At 38.6% G+C, this 18,858-nt stretch overlaps 1 protein-coding gene across 1 annotated transcript in view; it reads left to right on the top strand.

Moving 5' to 3' along the window:
- LOC123694461 (protein-L-histidine N-pros-methyltransferase) overlaps nucleotides 1-18,106 on the top strand; it is a 45,451-nt gene extending 27,345 nt beyond the window's left edge. Inside the window, exons 3-5 of the mRNA XM_045639907.1 lie at nucleotides 15,975-16,205; nucleotides 16,505-16,680; nucleotides 17,152-18,106. Of these exons, the coding sequence (XP_045495863.1) occupies nucleotides 15,975-16,205; nucleotides 16,505-16,680; nucleotides 17,152-17,363 (619 nt within the window). The 3' untranslated portion in view covers nucleotides 17,364-18,106. The remainder of the gene's footprint in view (nucleotides 1-15,974; nucleotides 16,206-16,504; nucleotides 16,681-17,151) is intronic.
- Nucleotides 18,107-18,858: the final 752 nt, after the last annotated feature.

The following is an 18,858-nucleotide window of genomic DNA, read 5'->3' as shown; positions in this document are numbered from 1 at the left end:
AATGGGTCTAAATCGCCTTCCAAGAAGCATAGCGCTACCGGAGCCGACAGGGATTAATAAACACAAAAGGATTATAAAAAAACTGTGACAGAATTAAGAGCCGTCGCGTTAAAAATTGCGGTGCGCGAAGGCGACGCGAACAAGTGAAACATAATGCGTGAAACAAAGCAGCCGGAGCGAATGCCTTAAATCATTTTTAATTATGTTATGGCGTGCGGTGTTAAGGTTATCGCACATTTATGTGGGACTATGTCGCGTCAGTTTCCACGGCATACTGTTATAGCATTTGGAAACATTTAAATAGGAAAAGAATGGTGATCTACCACATAAGACGATTTTCGAAGTCACTCCCTCTAATACAAATTACGCCAAGAATGCCTTTTTAAAAAGAGCAGCCAAATTTTATAATGATGAATTATTAGAGATCGATATTTTTCAATGTTCTTGTAATAGTTATAAAAATCAATTAAGAAATATCATTTTAGGTATGTAGCTAATGTGTAACTTGGTATAATTTAAATTATTAAGTATTCTAAGTTTTGTAATGAAATGTGGGCTTTATTTATTATTTTAAGATTAAGATTAGTTAGTCCATTTGCGTGAGGCTTGTTTTCATTTTTATATGCAGTTTTTCTTTTTTTTAATAATAGAACATGTTGTGTGGTCTTTATGAATTTTAGAACTTTTTATATTATATTATCATGTACTTATGACTGTTATGTTCTTAAACAAATAAAATAAAATAAAAATAAAAAAATAAAATAAAAATAAGACAGATAAGTGACGATGGTGACTCTCCGATATTTTTACCAAAAATTTTAATGAAATGGTTATTGGTTTTCAATAATAATTAGTGAACAAACGCTGTAAAAAATATTAAGCGTTCTTAAATGTCTAGACATATCACTAATACAATTTTGCCCTAATAGTTACCGCCAATATTAAACAGGGATCAAAACATAAACAACTTGCCTATGTCACTCAGGAATAACGTAGCTTTTATTGGTAAAATAATCAAATCAGATCAGAAAAAAATCAGTTTAGATTTTTTTATCTATATTTAAACAAACAAAAAAATAAAATCTCTCTCATTATAAGTAAACAAAAGTATGTAATCACAACACCCAACTTCAAACTCCCCGCAGCACGATACATCCAAATGTGCGCTTACCACAATGCGTAAGGGTTAGGTTACACTCGCGGTGTGCAATGCGCAGGAGTCGCGCCGTCACACGCCACCTACGTGTCTGACCGCCAGCTACGATATCTTCGGGTAATACCTTTGGATAACTCGAGTGTAGTCATTGTAATTAAGTTATTGGTAAATTAATTATGGTTAAGGTAAAAAATTGTTGGTTTTGTTGTTGTGAGGTTTTAGGAAGGATGTACCTAATACCTAAATAAAATAAAAAATAAATAAAATTGTTTTATTTCAGGACATAACACATCCATATTGTGTTCCCATATGGAAGTTACTTTGTAAAGTTTTGGAAACCATAATAAATTATTATGTAGTAATATATTTTAATGCAGTAATTATAATATGAAATAAATACAGTTTGTCTATTTAATTACCTCAATATTCAAGTTGGTTATTCAACTTTTCAATATGTATTTTTTTTTTAATAATATTGGTCCCAATATATGATTTAAAAACCCATGTAGGTATGTAAGTAATATTAAATTAAAATATAAAGTTTACTTTGATTAATTATATGATAATTGCTTGCTATTTTACCCAAATTCATATAAAAAAGTTAAAATCGACTCGAAATTATACATACAAACCGGTTATATGCAATTGCTTTACCAATTAACAGCAAGATATTTTTATAATTATAGAGTACAGGACACATTGCCCTTAAGCTTAAACGGCGTTCAACGAGAGCTTTTTGCTTCCCACACGAAAACATAAGCGGTTGTGCACGTAAAAAGGTGAATCTTAAAGCTTGCATGAATTAAGGAAAAAACACACTTGACTAATGACGAATGATAGTGCTAAAAGCGATGACAGCGAGATAAAACAAGTTATTATTCAAGACGGAACAGAGGCTCATTGTGGACTCTCATTTCACGCTGGATTAGCGCACGGTGGCTGTGTGTACTCGCTTTATAATATATTTTAAGGGCGTCTCTATTAACTGTCATTATAGTGTTGGTTAAAGTGTGAAAGTAATGGACTGAAAAAAAATGTGGTTTCTCTGGGTTAATTTTCATCTTGGTTAAGATGGTTACGCAAAAAATATTCAAACATTTAGGTACATGATTTTCTGGGTAAAATTAAACAATCAAGATTCAAGGTACACAGAATTTAAACTGGTTTTATATATTCTATTGCAAGTCATTATTAACTTACTGGTTATGGATGTTAGTGTCTAAATCTACATGCTCTTCATATTACATAGATGAGCAATACTACCAACATTCAAATATCCCACATGACAAGTCTCAATCCGCGTACACAAACAACGGCAGTCGGAATGCATGACCGATGCGAGCAGGAAAAAGCGTTCGGTCAGCGCTGAATGAAGCGATTACCGCTGAATGGTGGACCGGCACGCGGAACCGAACGCGCGTCACGAGCGCCACGCAGCGGCTTTGTCTCATCGACTTGACCCGTGCCCCGGGCAAAAACGAAACTAATAACTGAAGCGATAATTGTAAAAAACCTAATCGAACACCGCTCTTGCTCTTATTCTGTAACGGTGTCGTTGACTGCGAATGAGACGCTTTTGTATAGCTAGACTAACAATAATGTTGAGGCGTTCTGAAAAAATACATATCATTGTACAGGCTGTGTAAAACTTTTTTAACTGCAGTAGAAAGCATCTTTAAAAAAATCAACAAACGGAATCTTTAAAAATCAATCATTTTTTCTCCCCTTTAAATTTTAAGGTAAACAATACCTGAAAAATCTGACAATAGTTTCTCATTTATATCCCGTTAGCATCGTAGCTCAGTAACGAGGTATTTGTTAACGCTAGCTCGGCGGAGGGTTCGTTCGGTGCTAATTTAAGCTCACGATGCGCAGGCGCAGACCGCATCTCATTTACCTTATTAAGGTGGCGCGCCGCGGCCGGCCGTGTCACTCAACGTCGGCCAAGCATTCCTAGTTGAATAAAGTTGAATAAATGCAAACCTGTCTGACGATCAAAAATTAATGAACGTTGAAAATAAGGTTTTTGTTGGTGGTAATTATGTCGTTGCATATGTATTGTATTAATGTATTGTATCGATTATTTATTTATTTATTTATTTCATTTATTTCAGATTAATATCCATATATTTGTTAGTAAAATGGCCTTAAAAACTATGTTAGTATTATAGTTCTATTTAATATTAAAAACAATCTTATTTCCATTTACAACCTGCTTGAGACATGGATTTTGACCCAATGTCTCAAGACATTGCTGTCCCATCTGTCCACGAAGACAGCTAGGATGCTGCTGGACGATTGCCGGACACGGCGCATCATGGATGCTGCTTTTTTTCGCATGATTGCGTGGAATCCGTCAGTGCGCGCCTCCGCAAACATTCCTGACGCACTGCAGTATCTCGGCAACCCCAGCAACATCCTAAACATATTATTATACTGAACCCGGAGGGTATTGATCGCCCTCTGGGTGTAACTAACCCATAGGCTGCACGTGTAAAAGGATTGGCAAAATGCTTTAAAAAGACTCACCTTTACTTCGCGAGAGCAGCGTGCAAACCTACGGGCCAGCATGTTACCCCTGACGGCCAACGCCCTCCTCTCCCTCTCAATGTCGGCGTCATCCACGAGTTCATCCGTGACCCAGTGGCCCAGATACTTGTATTGAGAGACCCTCTGTAATGGTGTATGGTCGAGAAACACCGGCGGTACTGTGTCAACTCTAAAACCACGAGATTGAAACACTAAAAGGTTACTCTTCTTAACATTATATCTGAGCCCGTGGGCCACAGCAAATTCTTCACACTTTTCTAAAAGTTTCCGTAACGCACTGATTGAGGGAGCCAACAAAACCATGTCGTCCGCGTAACTTAAATTGTTGACAAATTTACCGTCAATCGAGCAGCCGACACCAGTTCTATTGAGCCCCCCAATCAGCTCATCCACATAAAGGTTAAAGAGCCGAGGAGACGTCAACCCCCCCTGTCTCACTCCGCACTCCAACCCATACGGTTCAGAGAACACGTTATTCCACCTCACCGCATTAATCTGGTGGCCATACCAATACTCAAAAAGACCAATTAACTCCTCTGGAAGCTCCGTTTTATTCCTTAACTTCTGCCAAAGGAGATTATACGACACCATCTCGAAGGCCTTTGATAGGTCCAGAAAACAGGCATATACGGGGGTTTTCCTCTTTGTGTAGTATTGGACCGTTTGCTTTAGACAAAAAACAGCAGTTTCGGTAGACGAACCGGCTCTAAAGCCAAACTGTGCCTCGTCCAACTTTAGGTGCTTGCATAAATATCTGTCCAGCAAACCGTCCAACACTTTCGCCAATATCGTGGCCAACGAGATGGGTCTATAGTTCGACTTATCCGAAGAGTCGCCTGTTTTATTTTTAAGTATCGGCACGACCACAGTTTTAATACAATCTTTCGGCAAATATGAGTGTCTAATGCATAGTGTGAAAAACACAGCTAAAATTCGCGGTAAATGAGAGCCAGCATTGACCAGATGCTCAACACTGAGCCCGTCATATCCAGGGGATTTACCTCTTACCATGTTTTTAATTACCGACGCCACTTCTATCGCCGTGATTTGGACCGGATTACAAACAGACGGATGGTTCTCAGTGCTGGACACCTGCCGCCGCTGGCTTAACGGTTCAACTCTAAAATGATCCCTAAACAAGTTAGCTATGCTCATGGCGTCAGTAGCGTCACCGACACTGAGAGGAATTCCTGCTCTATGGTTCAACTTGTTAGTTTGCTTCCAGAAATTTTTGAAATCCCTTTTAGCGTGTAGTGAGGCCAGAACATCCATTTTCATCATTTGCTCGTTATTTTGGCACCATTTCAGTTTTTTCTTAAACTCTTTACGTGATTCAACCATGTTATTGTAGATAGGCCCGGTATTAGGCCGGCCACAGATCAACCATTCCTTAAAGAAAGAACGGGCTTTTTGATGCAGAGGATGCACATGTTTGTTCCAGCCAACCACTCGCTTCCTATGATGACGATGACCAGACGTACAGATATGACTGGCCACCGCGGCTTCTGACATAATACTTATAATATTAGAATACATTTTATCTATAATTATCGTGTGTTGTATATCTTTACACATTTTATCATAACAGTCACTCAATTCAATTGGCAAATTAACATTCTTAAAGTGCGATTGACATAGGCTGTGGTAATGATTTATTTGGCTACAATTACGATCACCCCACAACACCTTGCTTAGGCTGGATAAATTAACACTAGATACAGGTTGCAGTACATTAATGTTACAATTAATCTCAAGAGGTAGATGATCAGACCATGTGGAATTGTAATGAACATTAACATCAGAAACAGAACGCCAAGCGGCCTCGGTCACAACGCAATGATCGAGCCAACGTGTAGTTCCGTGTGCGTCACTAACAAATGTGAACGTGTCAGACAAAATACCTAATTTTAAAATATCAGCGCACAACCATTTTTGATCTTGACAAAATTTCAATAATTCATTAATTTATTACTTAAATGAGACCTCATATTAGTGTATTAATATTCATTTTTGCGAGACGCTGTTTCTTGTTTAAACAAACCAGTAAGCTAGGCTTAGCGTAAGCATGTTTGAAACGATGTTATTACTCTGATAAAAAGTATTCGAGATACAAATTCACATAATAAACTGCTTGGGGCTCAATTTTGGAGTAAGACACGTACATCCTAACGTATCATAGATTCATGAAAAACGGTAACAACCGAATATATTTCGAGAGCTAGGTATATAATAACTTGGTCGAGTCATTATCGTCTGATGCTGGAACACTCGAGCCTCGCATTCAAATTGCACGCCACAGAGAGGCTCAGGCCGCACTCGAATATAGTTTGAAATCTAGAGGAGCCTCTGGGTGCACTGTAATGAGCTAATTCGGTACATTTGTAGTAGGTAACTACGATAGCTATGCCTTAACAAATGTACCTACAATTATTGTGTTTTACACAAGGGATGTTAAAGGTCATTATTTTTAAATATTTTCAGTAGGTACACAAAATTTTACACACACTACAGTTTTCATTTTTACACTCGGAAAACGTCTAGTAGGATTTAGGACCTGCCATGTTGTTATTTTTTTTTAATTTTTCGCAAATATATTTTAACTAGTCTGAAGTTTTTGACTGGAAATTAGGAAACATTTGAAGTTCGATGCCATTTCGTTTCTCATTTCTGAAAATGGAAACTAATCCATACTAATATTATAAATGCGAAAGTAACTCTGTCTGTCTGTCTATTACTCAATCACGCCTTAACTACTGAACCAATTTGCATGAAATTTGGTATAGAGATATTTTGATACCCGAGAAAGGACATGAATATTTTCTGTAGTTCTATACCTAACATAAAACAAAATATCTAAAACTTGATTTCAGCCTGCGGCTTCGCCCGCGTTTTCAAAGAAAAACCCGCATAGTTCCCGTTCCCGTGGGATTTCCTGGATAAAACCTAGCCTACCTATATTACTCGTGGATAATGTAGCTTTCGAGTGGTGAAAGAATTTTTAAAATCGGTCCAGTAGTTTATGAGCCTATTCATTACAATCAAACAAACAAAGTTTTCCTCTTTATAATATTAGTGCAGATTAATTCAATCTTCTACAAAATCAACCTGTAAGTGCCTACTCTGTATAATACAGCCAACGTGGTTATTTGTTTGCTACTTTTTACGCTAAGTAGCTGTAAACATAGTCTGAAAGTGATTACAATTCAGCGCGTATATTGTCGCATAGCTTGTTCCATTGTAATACAGTTAATTCCCTATGCATTGTGCGGTACGGACAGATTATCCTTGTTTGGTTGGGAGGATAAAAAACGACTCAGCGAATATACGAAGTGCTAGGAGGTAGGTACATTCGGGTTGGTTTCTACAAGATTTTCGTGTTAAAACACGTGTTATAAATTATCGTGTATGTGATATTAGTTATTACATAATATGTCTAATTCACATTATGTAAATTATATTCTAGAATAAATTTTTCATATTCATAGTATAAATACTAAATAAGGTTTACAAAATGAAATTCTTCACAATCCCATTCATCCTTCAATACCTTGCGAGGCGTAAACGTATAAATTATCAAATGCCAAGCAATATTTCATTTAAATAGAAGAAGGCGCGAAATAGAACCTCCCATTAAAGACAATAGGTATTGTCTCTATGTAAATGAGAGAAGCGTCGTCCAATAGCCGCCGCTGAAACGTCGGGCTAGCTAGCGTAATTAAAAATTCAAATTAGTACAGAGTTCCCCTCGAGACGTGGTTGGTGATTACGCAGCGTTAATTACTTTCGACCAATTAAAACGGGGCGCGACAGAGCGGCACACCAGCCGGCCAATGGGAGCCCGCCGCTGAAGTGAGGAGTAGTAATTAAGACGAAAGGGTTGAGATTTTCCGGGCGTGCCCGACGAAGGGCGTTTGATTAATCACTCCCTACTGATTTAGATGAGATACCTACCTATTTGCACTTTTGACACTTTATGTAGTTACTTACCTAACTAGGTATCTAAATATTGATAAAAGATATAGATATTGAATTCGTGAAAAATTTTGCAAAATAATAAAAGTGTTAAACATCAAATTTTTGTGTCATTGACGCTTTCCTAATTTGGGTGGGTCCATTATTTTTTTTTTATGTCCTCGTATATCTTAACACAATATCATGACGTAATATTCCATAACAATCCACTCAAGAATAAAGTAATTCGATTATTTCTCCTCATAAATTGTTAGAAATAATTACAATAGACGCGTAAACAAAAACGCGCATCCGTCACAAAAACGCGCGACTCAATCCATCGCAGTATACGCCCTTCAAAGAAACAATAACGCAGGTTTATTTGCATGCAGCTATTCATCGGAACGTAAAACAGATGTAGGTGGAAAGAATTGAGTTTACGTCCGCGTCGCTTCCCCCGCGTTGTAAATGGGCTTTTCACGCACCTCACTACGGATCTAAATGCGCCACTATTTGCCTAAACGAGATGTTTTTATTCTCTCCCACTCAACATTCAATTCGTATTCGAGCAAGGATTAAGCGAATATAGTTTTATTTAAGTGTTATGCGTATTGACGATCGTTCCAGACGTTTCCCCAATTCGGGATATTGATTTTTCTTTATTTGCACACCGTGATGTAATGTTTTAATTTATTACGTTATACAATTTATATTGAAATATTTACATTTAAAACTGTTATTTCATATTGTGGTCTAGTGGAATTTTAGGATTACCTAAGTCTTTCTGGGAATGTCAAATTACAGTATAGAATTTTGTAAGTATTTATCTAATAATAATTAGGCTATAATATTTTTGTGATATATCTATTTTTATGATCCATATTCCAGTCCCCAATACGAAATATTAGATGCTATTTTCAACCCAATAGGGTTGAAAATAGCTTCAGCATCTAGGTACCTATGATTAATTATAATAAATAATAATACATCTATAAAAGAAATAAACATATGTCAAGCATTCAATAAAGAACCTTATACTCCATATAATCCATAGTACCTAATTCAAATTCCTTATGCAAGCAATCCATAACAATAGTTTATTAAGGGAATAGATGAAGTGTAAATGATCGGAGGCTTCTGAAACCGAGCCTCCTCGGCCTCCCCGAGCCGTCACTGGCAGAAGAAAAATGCTAACGCCCCCGCGAAAACTATTAGTTATTTCGGCACCCCCGTGGCCCAACGTACGTGGGATATGGTTTATTTTAGACGTTTTTTCGATTACTAATAGCAATAATGGCTTTGTTACATTTATGTGTCCCGTTGTTCCGAGTTTCAGTAATATACCTACGCTAGATCGCAATGTCGAGTCTGATTAATTGCGATTGATATTTGATATTTGTCGAACATCATCAATACATGAATTATGTAGTTTCTTTTCGTACTTAATGTATCAAAAGAAGATACTCTCATCTTATTCTAATCCTATTTCGTGTACGTTAATTATGTGCATGTGGACATGTAATGAGTAATGACTCATGAATATGTAAGGAATTGCGCGCTACGAAAAGTTTTCTCATTTTTCTCGCGAACAAAACAAGACTGCGACTTCGCTCTACGAGCCACTATGCAGTTGAACAAGTCGCTTCCACAATAATGGAAGCTTATGAAAAATTTAACTAGCACGAGCGCTGTGTATTACATAATGGGAATACAAATGGCGACACCGACGGAGCGACCGGACACAGTTTGTATACAGCAGACAAAGCACACAAACATGAGGTCATCTCCCCTCATTAGGTGGTTAGTTTTCCGGGCGTGTCCGCAGACTCAGGGCTGCAGGGTGACGCGGCGGGCGCGGGGGAGGCTAGCTGACGGGAAGTTACTTAATTAATCCCCGAGCGGACGCCATTGGCCGGCCGGGGCGGTGGAACTTCGCCCACGCGTTAATTGGGCGGAGGAGCCAGGATTACAGCGCTGCGATTAATGAGCACCGTCTTATTCCACCTCGTATACAAAGGCTATGTTTATGTACTGCAAAATAGAGTACATAGGCAAGAAACCTTTTTAGTAATTACTAGTATATGATACCTACAACAATGTAGGATTAGGTACCTACTAGAGCTTTATGTCTCAATTTAAGCATGATATAAATGTTAATGTTATGAGTAAGATTTTGTTGAAAGTTCATCGCGATAACCGTTTTCATAGGCAGCAAGATATCTGTTGTGTTAGCAGCAGCTAGTATATTGCTCAGGCAGAATGGCGTTAATAAATATCGTTGTTGGAGAGGAGTTGGCTGGAAACTAATATCGCTCTCGTCGCGTCAAGTGAACGTATAAAGCTCAGATTTAGCGAGAGCCGAGGGCTGAGCGGGCGCGAACCGCCCAGGTAAAGTACCTACCTACTTACAGCGCGATATACGAGGAAACGTAAATTATAATATTGTGTGTGCCGGAGCCGGCGCTAACCCTCTCGCGTCGCCTTACCCCGGCGACCGTGTGTGCGCCCGCTGAAAGAAAAGCAATTTCCTCGGGCGGGGGACGGCCGAGGGGTGTGGGGTCTCGCGCGAATATAATTTTGTTCATTTTTTCATTCGGGCGAGTTAATTCGGCTTCGCGGCGTAGTCAGCTATTGATTAGGGCGCGTCTTACGTTTTTAATTTGTTTGCGCGCGCAGCTACGATGCACCCGTCGAGATGAGCTCCCATCCTCTCGCGACCCCCCACCCCGCTCTAATGAAGCCTCCGCTAACTACGGCTACTGTAATAATCACGGTCCTTTTCACAATCACGCTTTGACGTCGAATGTTTGCTCCTAGCCAGCTAACTAGCTCTCTGCGATTCGCCTCTTTTGAGGAAAACATTACGTTTATTTTCCTTAATGATATCAGCCAGCGACTTGCAAAATTTCGATTGTAAACGTAATTGGCGTAGCAAGAGCGACGCGACGTATACCGATAAGAAACATGTATAAGTATTTTCTTCGTATTTCGTTTTTCTTAACTTGTATTATTAATGTCGAGTACCTATAATTAAGATGACATAATATGTATAGAGTAGAAGCATTCTTATTGGTCATTGAGTCTCCCCGTTCACCCCAGAGGGGGCAGCTTGTGAAACAACACCGCCTGTATGTGACACATTAGTAAATGAGACGACATTCGTTACAAGCGTGGAGCATTCTCATTGAAAGCCTTCCTAGCTCGAGAGACGCTTCTTACAATACTAAATATGTTTACGGATAACTTGTGCTATTCAATTGTGGGTTTTATTACATGTTTTATTGATAAGAAATATTCATGTTTGAATAAATATATAAAACAATAGTAAGTAGTAGTAGCATTAATAATTAATTTACACATTCGGGAATTACCTACTGCATAACTCAAATCAATATCTCGATCTCAACCCACGAATGACATAGGTATTAAAATAATTTATAAAAAACTAACGGTCTGCCCCGGCTTCGCCCTTGGTACGTGTTTAAGTTGTCTCTCCATATGAACCATCTTCGTACTACAACGAATATCATACAAAAATAATTAACGAAATCGGTTCAGCCGTTCTCTAGTTTTGCGCTTAGCAACATATTTGGCGATTCATTTTTATTATAGGTATAGGTAGATTAAATTATCATATTTAACTGTTTTGTTATTCCAATAAGTACAATTTATTTTTCCACACATTAAGTAAACAGCGCTTTTTTCTTATTCTTTTTGAACGCTGATGACGATGAGCCGGTAGGAGCGTTCAATAAATCGATACACCGTCACCTCCGCTCAGCCATTAAAGTTCAATAACGAATGCTCTTCATTGCTTACTTTGTTTTATCACTTTCATTTTATTGTTTTAATTTGTGTGCGGTGGTGCTATTTGCGTGTGCGCAGTTTGTCGCTCGCCCCGCCCACCGCGCGGCGGCCAATCGCGCGCCGCCCGCTAACGAGACGTCGCCCGCGCGAGCGCACAGCGCGACAATGCTCATTGTTTTAAACTATTCTCATTTTGTTTTACTCCGGTCCATCTCACCGCGTGCGCCTCCCACCGAGCGATAATTTCAATGTCACCACATTGTGATATTGACTGAGATTCCTCTAAGAAAATATTCAGACGACGCGTCGGAGCCGCTCAATAAGCTATAAACCATCCACCTCCGAGAAGTTATTTCGAGTCAACTTTACACGTTTTAAAGGTTATTGTGTTTAAACGTTCATTGTGCCCGTCATAATCGACGACCGCATCTCGTCGCATTATTTATTTTAAATACATATACCTAAGATTATTATATTATACCTACATGAGACGGTGATAAAAATAAATCCTTATTATACGAAGAATGAAGCACTCGAGACCGTAGTAACGAGTAACTAACATGATTCATGATTCCCTCGTTACAAGAAATGCTGGATACTCTAGACCACATTTCCTTCGAGTATTTTATTCTTATTATGAGATCGTTTCGATTTTCATTATAATTGAACGAATCTAGAAAAAATATGTAAAGATTTCCACTCGTAAATAGCTTTGTTATTCAATTTGTGCTTCAATTGTAGGTTCCGTGAGAAATGCTAATTTATTTTCCGTATAAGTCTCTATAACTATTACAATTTAATTATTGGAATGGTTCGAGTGAGTAATCAAAAACGAAAGCTACGGACTCAACTCTTTCCTCGCATCCCTCGGTCGTGTCGCCCGAATAACATTAAAGGGGAAAACTAAGCAATTGATAGTAGAAATGGGCAACGAAATAGAAAAATATCGTGGAAAGCATTCGTGGCGTGGTAAAATATTCAATCGAGGCAATTCGGGTCCGCGTATAAATTCGGGCCGGCCATTATTTGTAGCGCGTCGTCGCGACCGAAAATCGCTACCCGCATTGATAGTCGTCATTTTTCTACTCACTATCGTTAATATTTTACGGGTGCGTGTCAACGCTTTATGGGCCCACTCTTAACACTAAAACGTTTTCGCCGTGCTTTCATTGTTTATAAATTTTTACTGTCCAATTTTTTTATAGTTTATCGACTGTTCGAGTGCCATTCACTGTTATGGCACGTATAACTGTTTGAGCGACCGATTATGTCAATTTGATTTTTATTGAACCCTAATAGCTCTCGAAATTTGAATGTTTTGTATACGGGTTTATAGAATAACGGGTTCACTTATAAAGTATAATTTTTACGAATCATATTTAATCGAACCCAAAACTTTTAAGTACGTCGAAATTGTTTTATTATACCGTTTGTTTAATACGTTTTATAGTAGACATAATTGAAATATGTTATCGAGTTATAAAGAAAAATTACATCTCAAATTCGTGGTAAAATATAAACGATAAAACGAGTCTTGGTAATTTTCCATCGCATTAAACAACGGAGACGCTGAAAAAGCGTGTCATATACTTAATTTATATATACAAAATGTCTTGAAAGACATTAAGGACGAATGGGTTCGTAGCTACCTAACTGTAATTATCCATCCAAGTTTGCGAGCTCAGGAAAAGAATTGCTCTCCTTTGTATGTGAGGGGTGAAGGGGGTCGGGTGGGGGGAGGTGGGTAGGCTCACATGGGACGCGCTCTAATGAGGTGCCTGAAAGCGACAATGTCTTTGAGCAAAGCAAATGTGTAGGTATCTACATACGGAGGGGTGGAGTTCCTCCTATTTCAGAGACGTAGAGATAGGTGCTCGTTTCGTATGACGACGTTAACTTATACACTGTTTGCAAATTAATATATATTCTTATTTTTAAAGACACTTGTTTATGTCTTGTTTACGCAAGTTTAAACGGTTAATATATTGGATCGTTTCGTTCGTGACCTCGACGGTGCGGTAGAAATGTGTAAATATTTTTACATAACATGATTATGAACAATATATTCGAAGAGTGTGCTTGCAGCGATATTCTTTGTTTTATACAGCCTTAATTTTTCTTCCATGAATAAAAATAATCAATTAATTAGCAATTGTCGCCATAGAGCTTTCTTAAACTTAAGCTTGTCATATTTTTAATGGGATGCAAAAATAATAATACATACTACAATTAAGATTATCTCTACAGTCTTTATTCTTAATTACTTTTATTATCATGCATTAGCATATAGCGGATACATTTTACATTCGCAAAGTCGTGCGGATCCTGATAATAGTTGATGTTCCGTGGAGCGGTGGAACGGGGAGACGGATGGAGGAGGACCGAGGGTCGAGCCGCTTCCGCTTCGGACCCGGTTTTAATTTCCCGCGCGAGGCGGGCGTTAAGTTTAAACGGAGATGAGCACACGTACTAATATCATGCACGACCCGGGCCGTCGCCATAGCGACGCACACTCAAATGACGTGTGTGGCACGGCGCGGGTGTGAGACCGGGGGTAATATGATTTGAGCGGCCCCGGCGACACCCCGCCCGCTTGTTTGCTCTCCGATGCAATCGCGATACGGCCCCCGCCCTGCGCCCTGTACATCTCTCGCCTCCTCAATAACCGCATCGGATTCACTGTTGCAGGCCACTATTCTATTGGAGATACAGACCTAGACACCTAGATGCGATGCTTGCCGCGAGCTACTTTGTTGCCGCTCTTAGTTTGCATACTTTTTGCGCGGAACGGGAAAAGAACAAATGTACGCTACGTGTGAACTGAAGACGAAGGTCCTAAAATAACTTTTTTCTGTGAACCGTCGTATGTACTTTAATACGAAAATTTTGGTACTAAGAACTTTACACTTTTCTCAACTTTTGGAGTATTCAATTTCAATTAGTTTTAGAATTTCTTGTTGTAAACGATGCAAACGATTTTGATGCTACGTTTTTTACACCTCAATCAATACAATCTGTTCTAAGAGAGGTAGATATCATCCTTATAAATTAATTAGATATCTATCCGTGAACGGAGTGTTAACATGTTAGTTAATCAGTAAACGACAAGTGTAGCTGCGCGTTCACATACAATTGACGATGTTGAGTGTGGTCGTTCGGTGACAATTACACAGTGTCCATGTCTATAAGTCTCAGACGCGGATGCCTCATGTATCATGTATAGCACGTTGTGAGCACTGAACGCCACGAAACGGGACAATAAAGCAATCAATTCGCAGCTTCACTACCGCCGTCCACTGTCGCAAACGAGCCAACCGACTCCATGTTACCGATGATGTACATACATTCTCACATTTATTACGCTCACGACCGAAATAAATAACGTTTTAAATGATACCTCCAGCTTAAAATTACAAGATCTGCCGGGCACAAAGGGAGCAATTTCCTTCGCTCGTGGAATTGTCGGGCGATTTTCACTTACATGTATTCGATTTATAAATAATAAATCTGCGGTGTTACAATATGCGAATGTAGAACGTCTAAAACAGTTTGCAATTCGCGCGATAGTAATTGCGGCGCGAACGCCAGAGGCCCTGGTAATGCCGGGCGTGATATATGCTCCATTCACTAATAACAGAGCTCGGCTCTTAGCCGATTACTGCTTTACCTGGCCGAAGCGATCGGTATCGATCGCTGCGACGTTCGATCTCAACTAATGAGTAGAGGATTCGCTAGTCATTATCCACTTTCGACGCTAGCCCGGGGCTGGATGAAGACGTCGCGGCCTGCAGGGCGAGTCCTCGCCGCCGAAGGCATTTAATTTGCTGCGCTTTAATACTTGAACCCTTTACTTCGAGCTTTGTGTTTTATCCTCAGTAATTGCTACTCCATCGCCGATAACTTAGCCACAACGCTACAATTGTCAGTGAAGTATAATGGTCGCATGGTTTAGATGCCGTTTTCTTTGGCAGAAAATAGCGTTCGAGTTATTCTAGTTTAAATTAATAGGAAAGTCGAGCCAATTTTGCTGTTTGAACAATTAAGTTGGCCGAGAAGATTGATAGTTGCAATGGAATAGCTTTCATCGCGTCGGTAATACTGGCAGGTCGTGCAGTGAAACCGCACACCCTGCTCTCAGCGGTTTGTTATCTTCCTCCACGAAATTACCCCTTTCATACATTCCGACCTGTTGATGTATTAATAATGTGGTTGATGATATTCAGCACATTATTAGCACGGAATGTTTATAGAGTGCAAGATTTGTTCTCACCACCATATTACCACTGCTGTTTATTTTACTTTTGAATATGAACTGTTTACATTTCGATGTAACTTGTAAATGTAACTCTATCTGAAATGTATTTTAATGCAATTTAGTTCACACCAAAACTTTCTAATCTATCAATTAATTTGCTTTAGCATTTTGTTGGATTAACATACGCTTTACTCTATACATACCATAAGGTGGCTATCGCCTATCGATATTAAAACCCAGTATCTTTAATTCTAGCTGGCTGGGACGAGGGTCAATGTTCGTGCTATCATCAGCTCAAACCCGGTTACTACTGAAGGCCGCGCGCTCCGGCCAGGGCAGCTCGAGCCCGGACAAGCTGTCAGCGCTCGTGGATGTGGGCGCTGGAGACGGGGAAGTGAGCAAGCGGTTCGCCGATCTGTTCACTGTGAAGTATGCTACGGAGATATCCGCGTCTATGAGGAAAGTGTTGAGCGGGAAGGGGTTCACGTGAGTAGATTTATCTTCTACTATACTTATGTACTTAGTAGCTATAATATGCTGTTAAATTTAAATTATAGAGCCCTGTTGATAAGATGGTTAAAATAGCAGAGTTTCAATTTAGTTCTATGAAGGTTCATAATTCAATTAGTTCTTGTTGAAATATTTAAATTATGTAAACTCACAGCTTTCAATTTTACAGACCGCGGGTAGTACCTTCCAAAATATTAAAAATTCTCGTATTGTATCCAACAGATTTTAGTTTTTATCAAATAAGTTAAATAAATAAATAAAAAATTACATCGTAGCGTGCTAGACGCGGACACATGGTGGCAAGAGCAGCGGTTCGACTGCGTGTGCATGCTCAACCTGATCGACCGCTGCAGCAAGCCGCGCACCATGCTGCGGCAAGCGAGAACTGCTTTAGCTCCCAACGGTCATCTAATGCTGGCTCTTGTGCTGCCTTACAAGCCGTATGTAGAAGGTCAGTAGTAAAAGAAATTATGCGTTTAACAGGGTTGGAGTATGGGAGCAATTTATTGTGGAAAGGTGTCAGAAAAGCTATGAGGTGGGTTAGATATGATCGACCGCTGCAGCAAGCGCACCATGCTACGACAAGCGAGAACTGCTTTGGCGCCCAACGGTCATCTAATGCTGGCTCTTGTGCTGCCCTACAAGCCGTATGTGGAAGGTAAGTTTATAATTCAACATGGGGGTTTAGTAGGATTTAAGTATGGGAACAATTAGAGGTGGAAAAAGTGGTAGAAATGTCGGGAGGTGGGTTATATGTTTTCGACTGCTGCAAAAAGCCATGCAAAATGCTGTCTATTGTCTTTCTTATAATTTGTCAAACTATACAATTTCTTAATACATATTTAAATCACACACACAATCAATATTCATCATAGGGTCTATAAAAAATATCTAATTAAAATTGTATTTCGACTTTTTCCAGCGAATTCAGACCACAAGCCGGAAGAGAGGCTCCCAATCCAAGGTGCAACTTTTGAAGAACAAGCGGCTTCTTTCATCACATTTATGAAGGAAGAGATGCGCTTCGAATTAGCTGCCTGGTCTCGGGTTCCGTACTTGTGTGAAGGGGACTTTGCACAAGCGTACTATTGGCTAGATGACTCTGTATACGTTTTTAGACCTACGCCCGAGTAAAGTTTCCAACTTGTTTGAAGTGTGACGTCATCGTATCAATTACTTTTTATGCTAGACGAAAAATTACTTCCCTTTCTACCTTTTGGCTATGTTACGATATATGAGATACGCTTCGAGCTGGTCTCGGGTTCCGTACTTGTGTGAAGGGGACTTTGCACAAGCGTACTATTGGCTAGATGACTCTGTATACGTTTTTCGTCCTATGCCTGAGTAAAGTGGGGGGATTTGGGGTGTGACGTCATCAGATCCTGTATTAGAACAATACTAACGCTAGAGAAGAAAGAGCTAGTCAAAGTTAATATTAAACAATGTACTGTTAATCAAATTAAGAATCCGAAATGCCCTTCGAGCTGGCCGCCTAGTAGCGCACACCCTTCCATCTACGTTTTGTAAAATAATCCCATGTATAGGTCAGAAAAAGATTCAGGAAGTTTACCTTTTGCTTTTCTAATTTATAATTAATTATAATATTATACAAAAAAAGTGTGTGCCGAGCAAACTTGTCAGAAGTGAAACTTTTTTGACAAGATTCAAAGATTCCTAAATCGTCGCCTTACTCCATGACCTGCTATTGATATGACGCCTGGAAATTTTACTCTCAACGCGCCTAGTTTCGCAAAAATTGGTTACCGGTGTTTTTAACAAGATTTTACGTCTCTCTCATTTGCTCTTGATTGTTTGTTCACTTTCGTTATGTCATATAATTCGAGAAATGACATTCCCTTTTGTTTGAATATAGTGTTACAAGAGAGTACCTTATAGATCGAAACATTTGTTTATAATTCAATGAATAAAACGGAAATAAACTAGTTTATCTGATGACGTCACGCCACAATACAGAACTATTTATGGATTAATAGGATTAATGTTCATAAATTTTACTTAAATGTTGTGAACTCGTGAAGGAGTGTGTTTAAACACTAAATGGTGTACAACGCACAGGCTTATGGTTCTTATTATTTTAAGATATTGAGATTTGAAGATTTATTAAAGTAATTAAGACCAATTATACATACAATTTAATATAATATATTATGTACAAACGTATTCTGTGAATAAGTCATGCATATTTCAATACTCATATACTTTATAAAGTAACTGACTTCATAAATTATTAAATAGATACATAAACTAGGTCACAAATTGAATAAAACTTACCAGCTTTTCATAGAAAACCTGTTTAAAATCTACAGCCAAGGCACTTATTCTAAAATAAACCTTATATTATGTAGATACGATCAATAAGAAATTAATAAAATACAATATTAATGTATTTTCCCCATAAATAATTATAATTTTCCAATTTGTAGATCACATTCCATGTCAACAGTATTTTACTCACAAAAATAAAAAGCAATTGAAAACCTTTTTCATAAAGTTCCCTATAGAAATCTAATGAATTCTACCTCAATATCATCTATTCGATTGACGCATCTTAAAAATATCTATATTTTTTTCATCAATACCTGAAATTACTTAGAAGAATTCAAATACC

This window comes from Colias croceus, chromosome 9 (assembly GCF_905220415.1).
Source record: "Colias croceus chromosome 9, ilColCroc2.1".
In the NCBI taxonomy this organism is placed as follows: Eukaryota; Metazoa; Arthropoda; class Insecta; order Lepidoptera; family Pieridae; genus Colias; species Colias croceus.
Note: the sequence above shows the minus strand (reverse complement) of the source record. Positions and strands in the feature narration are given on the sequence as shown.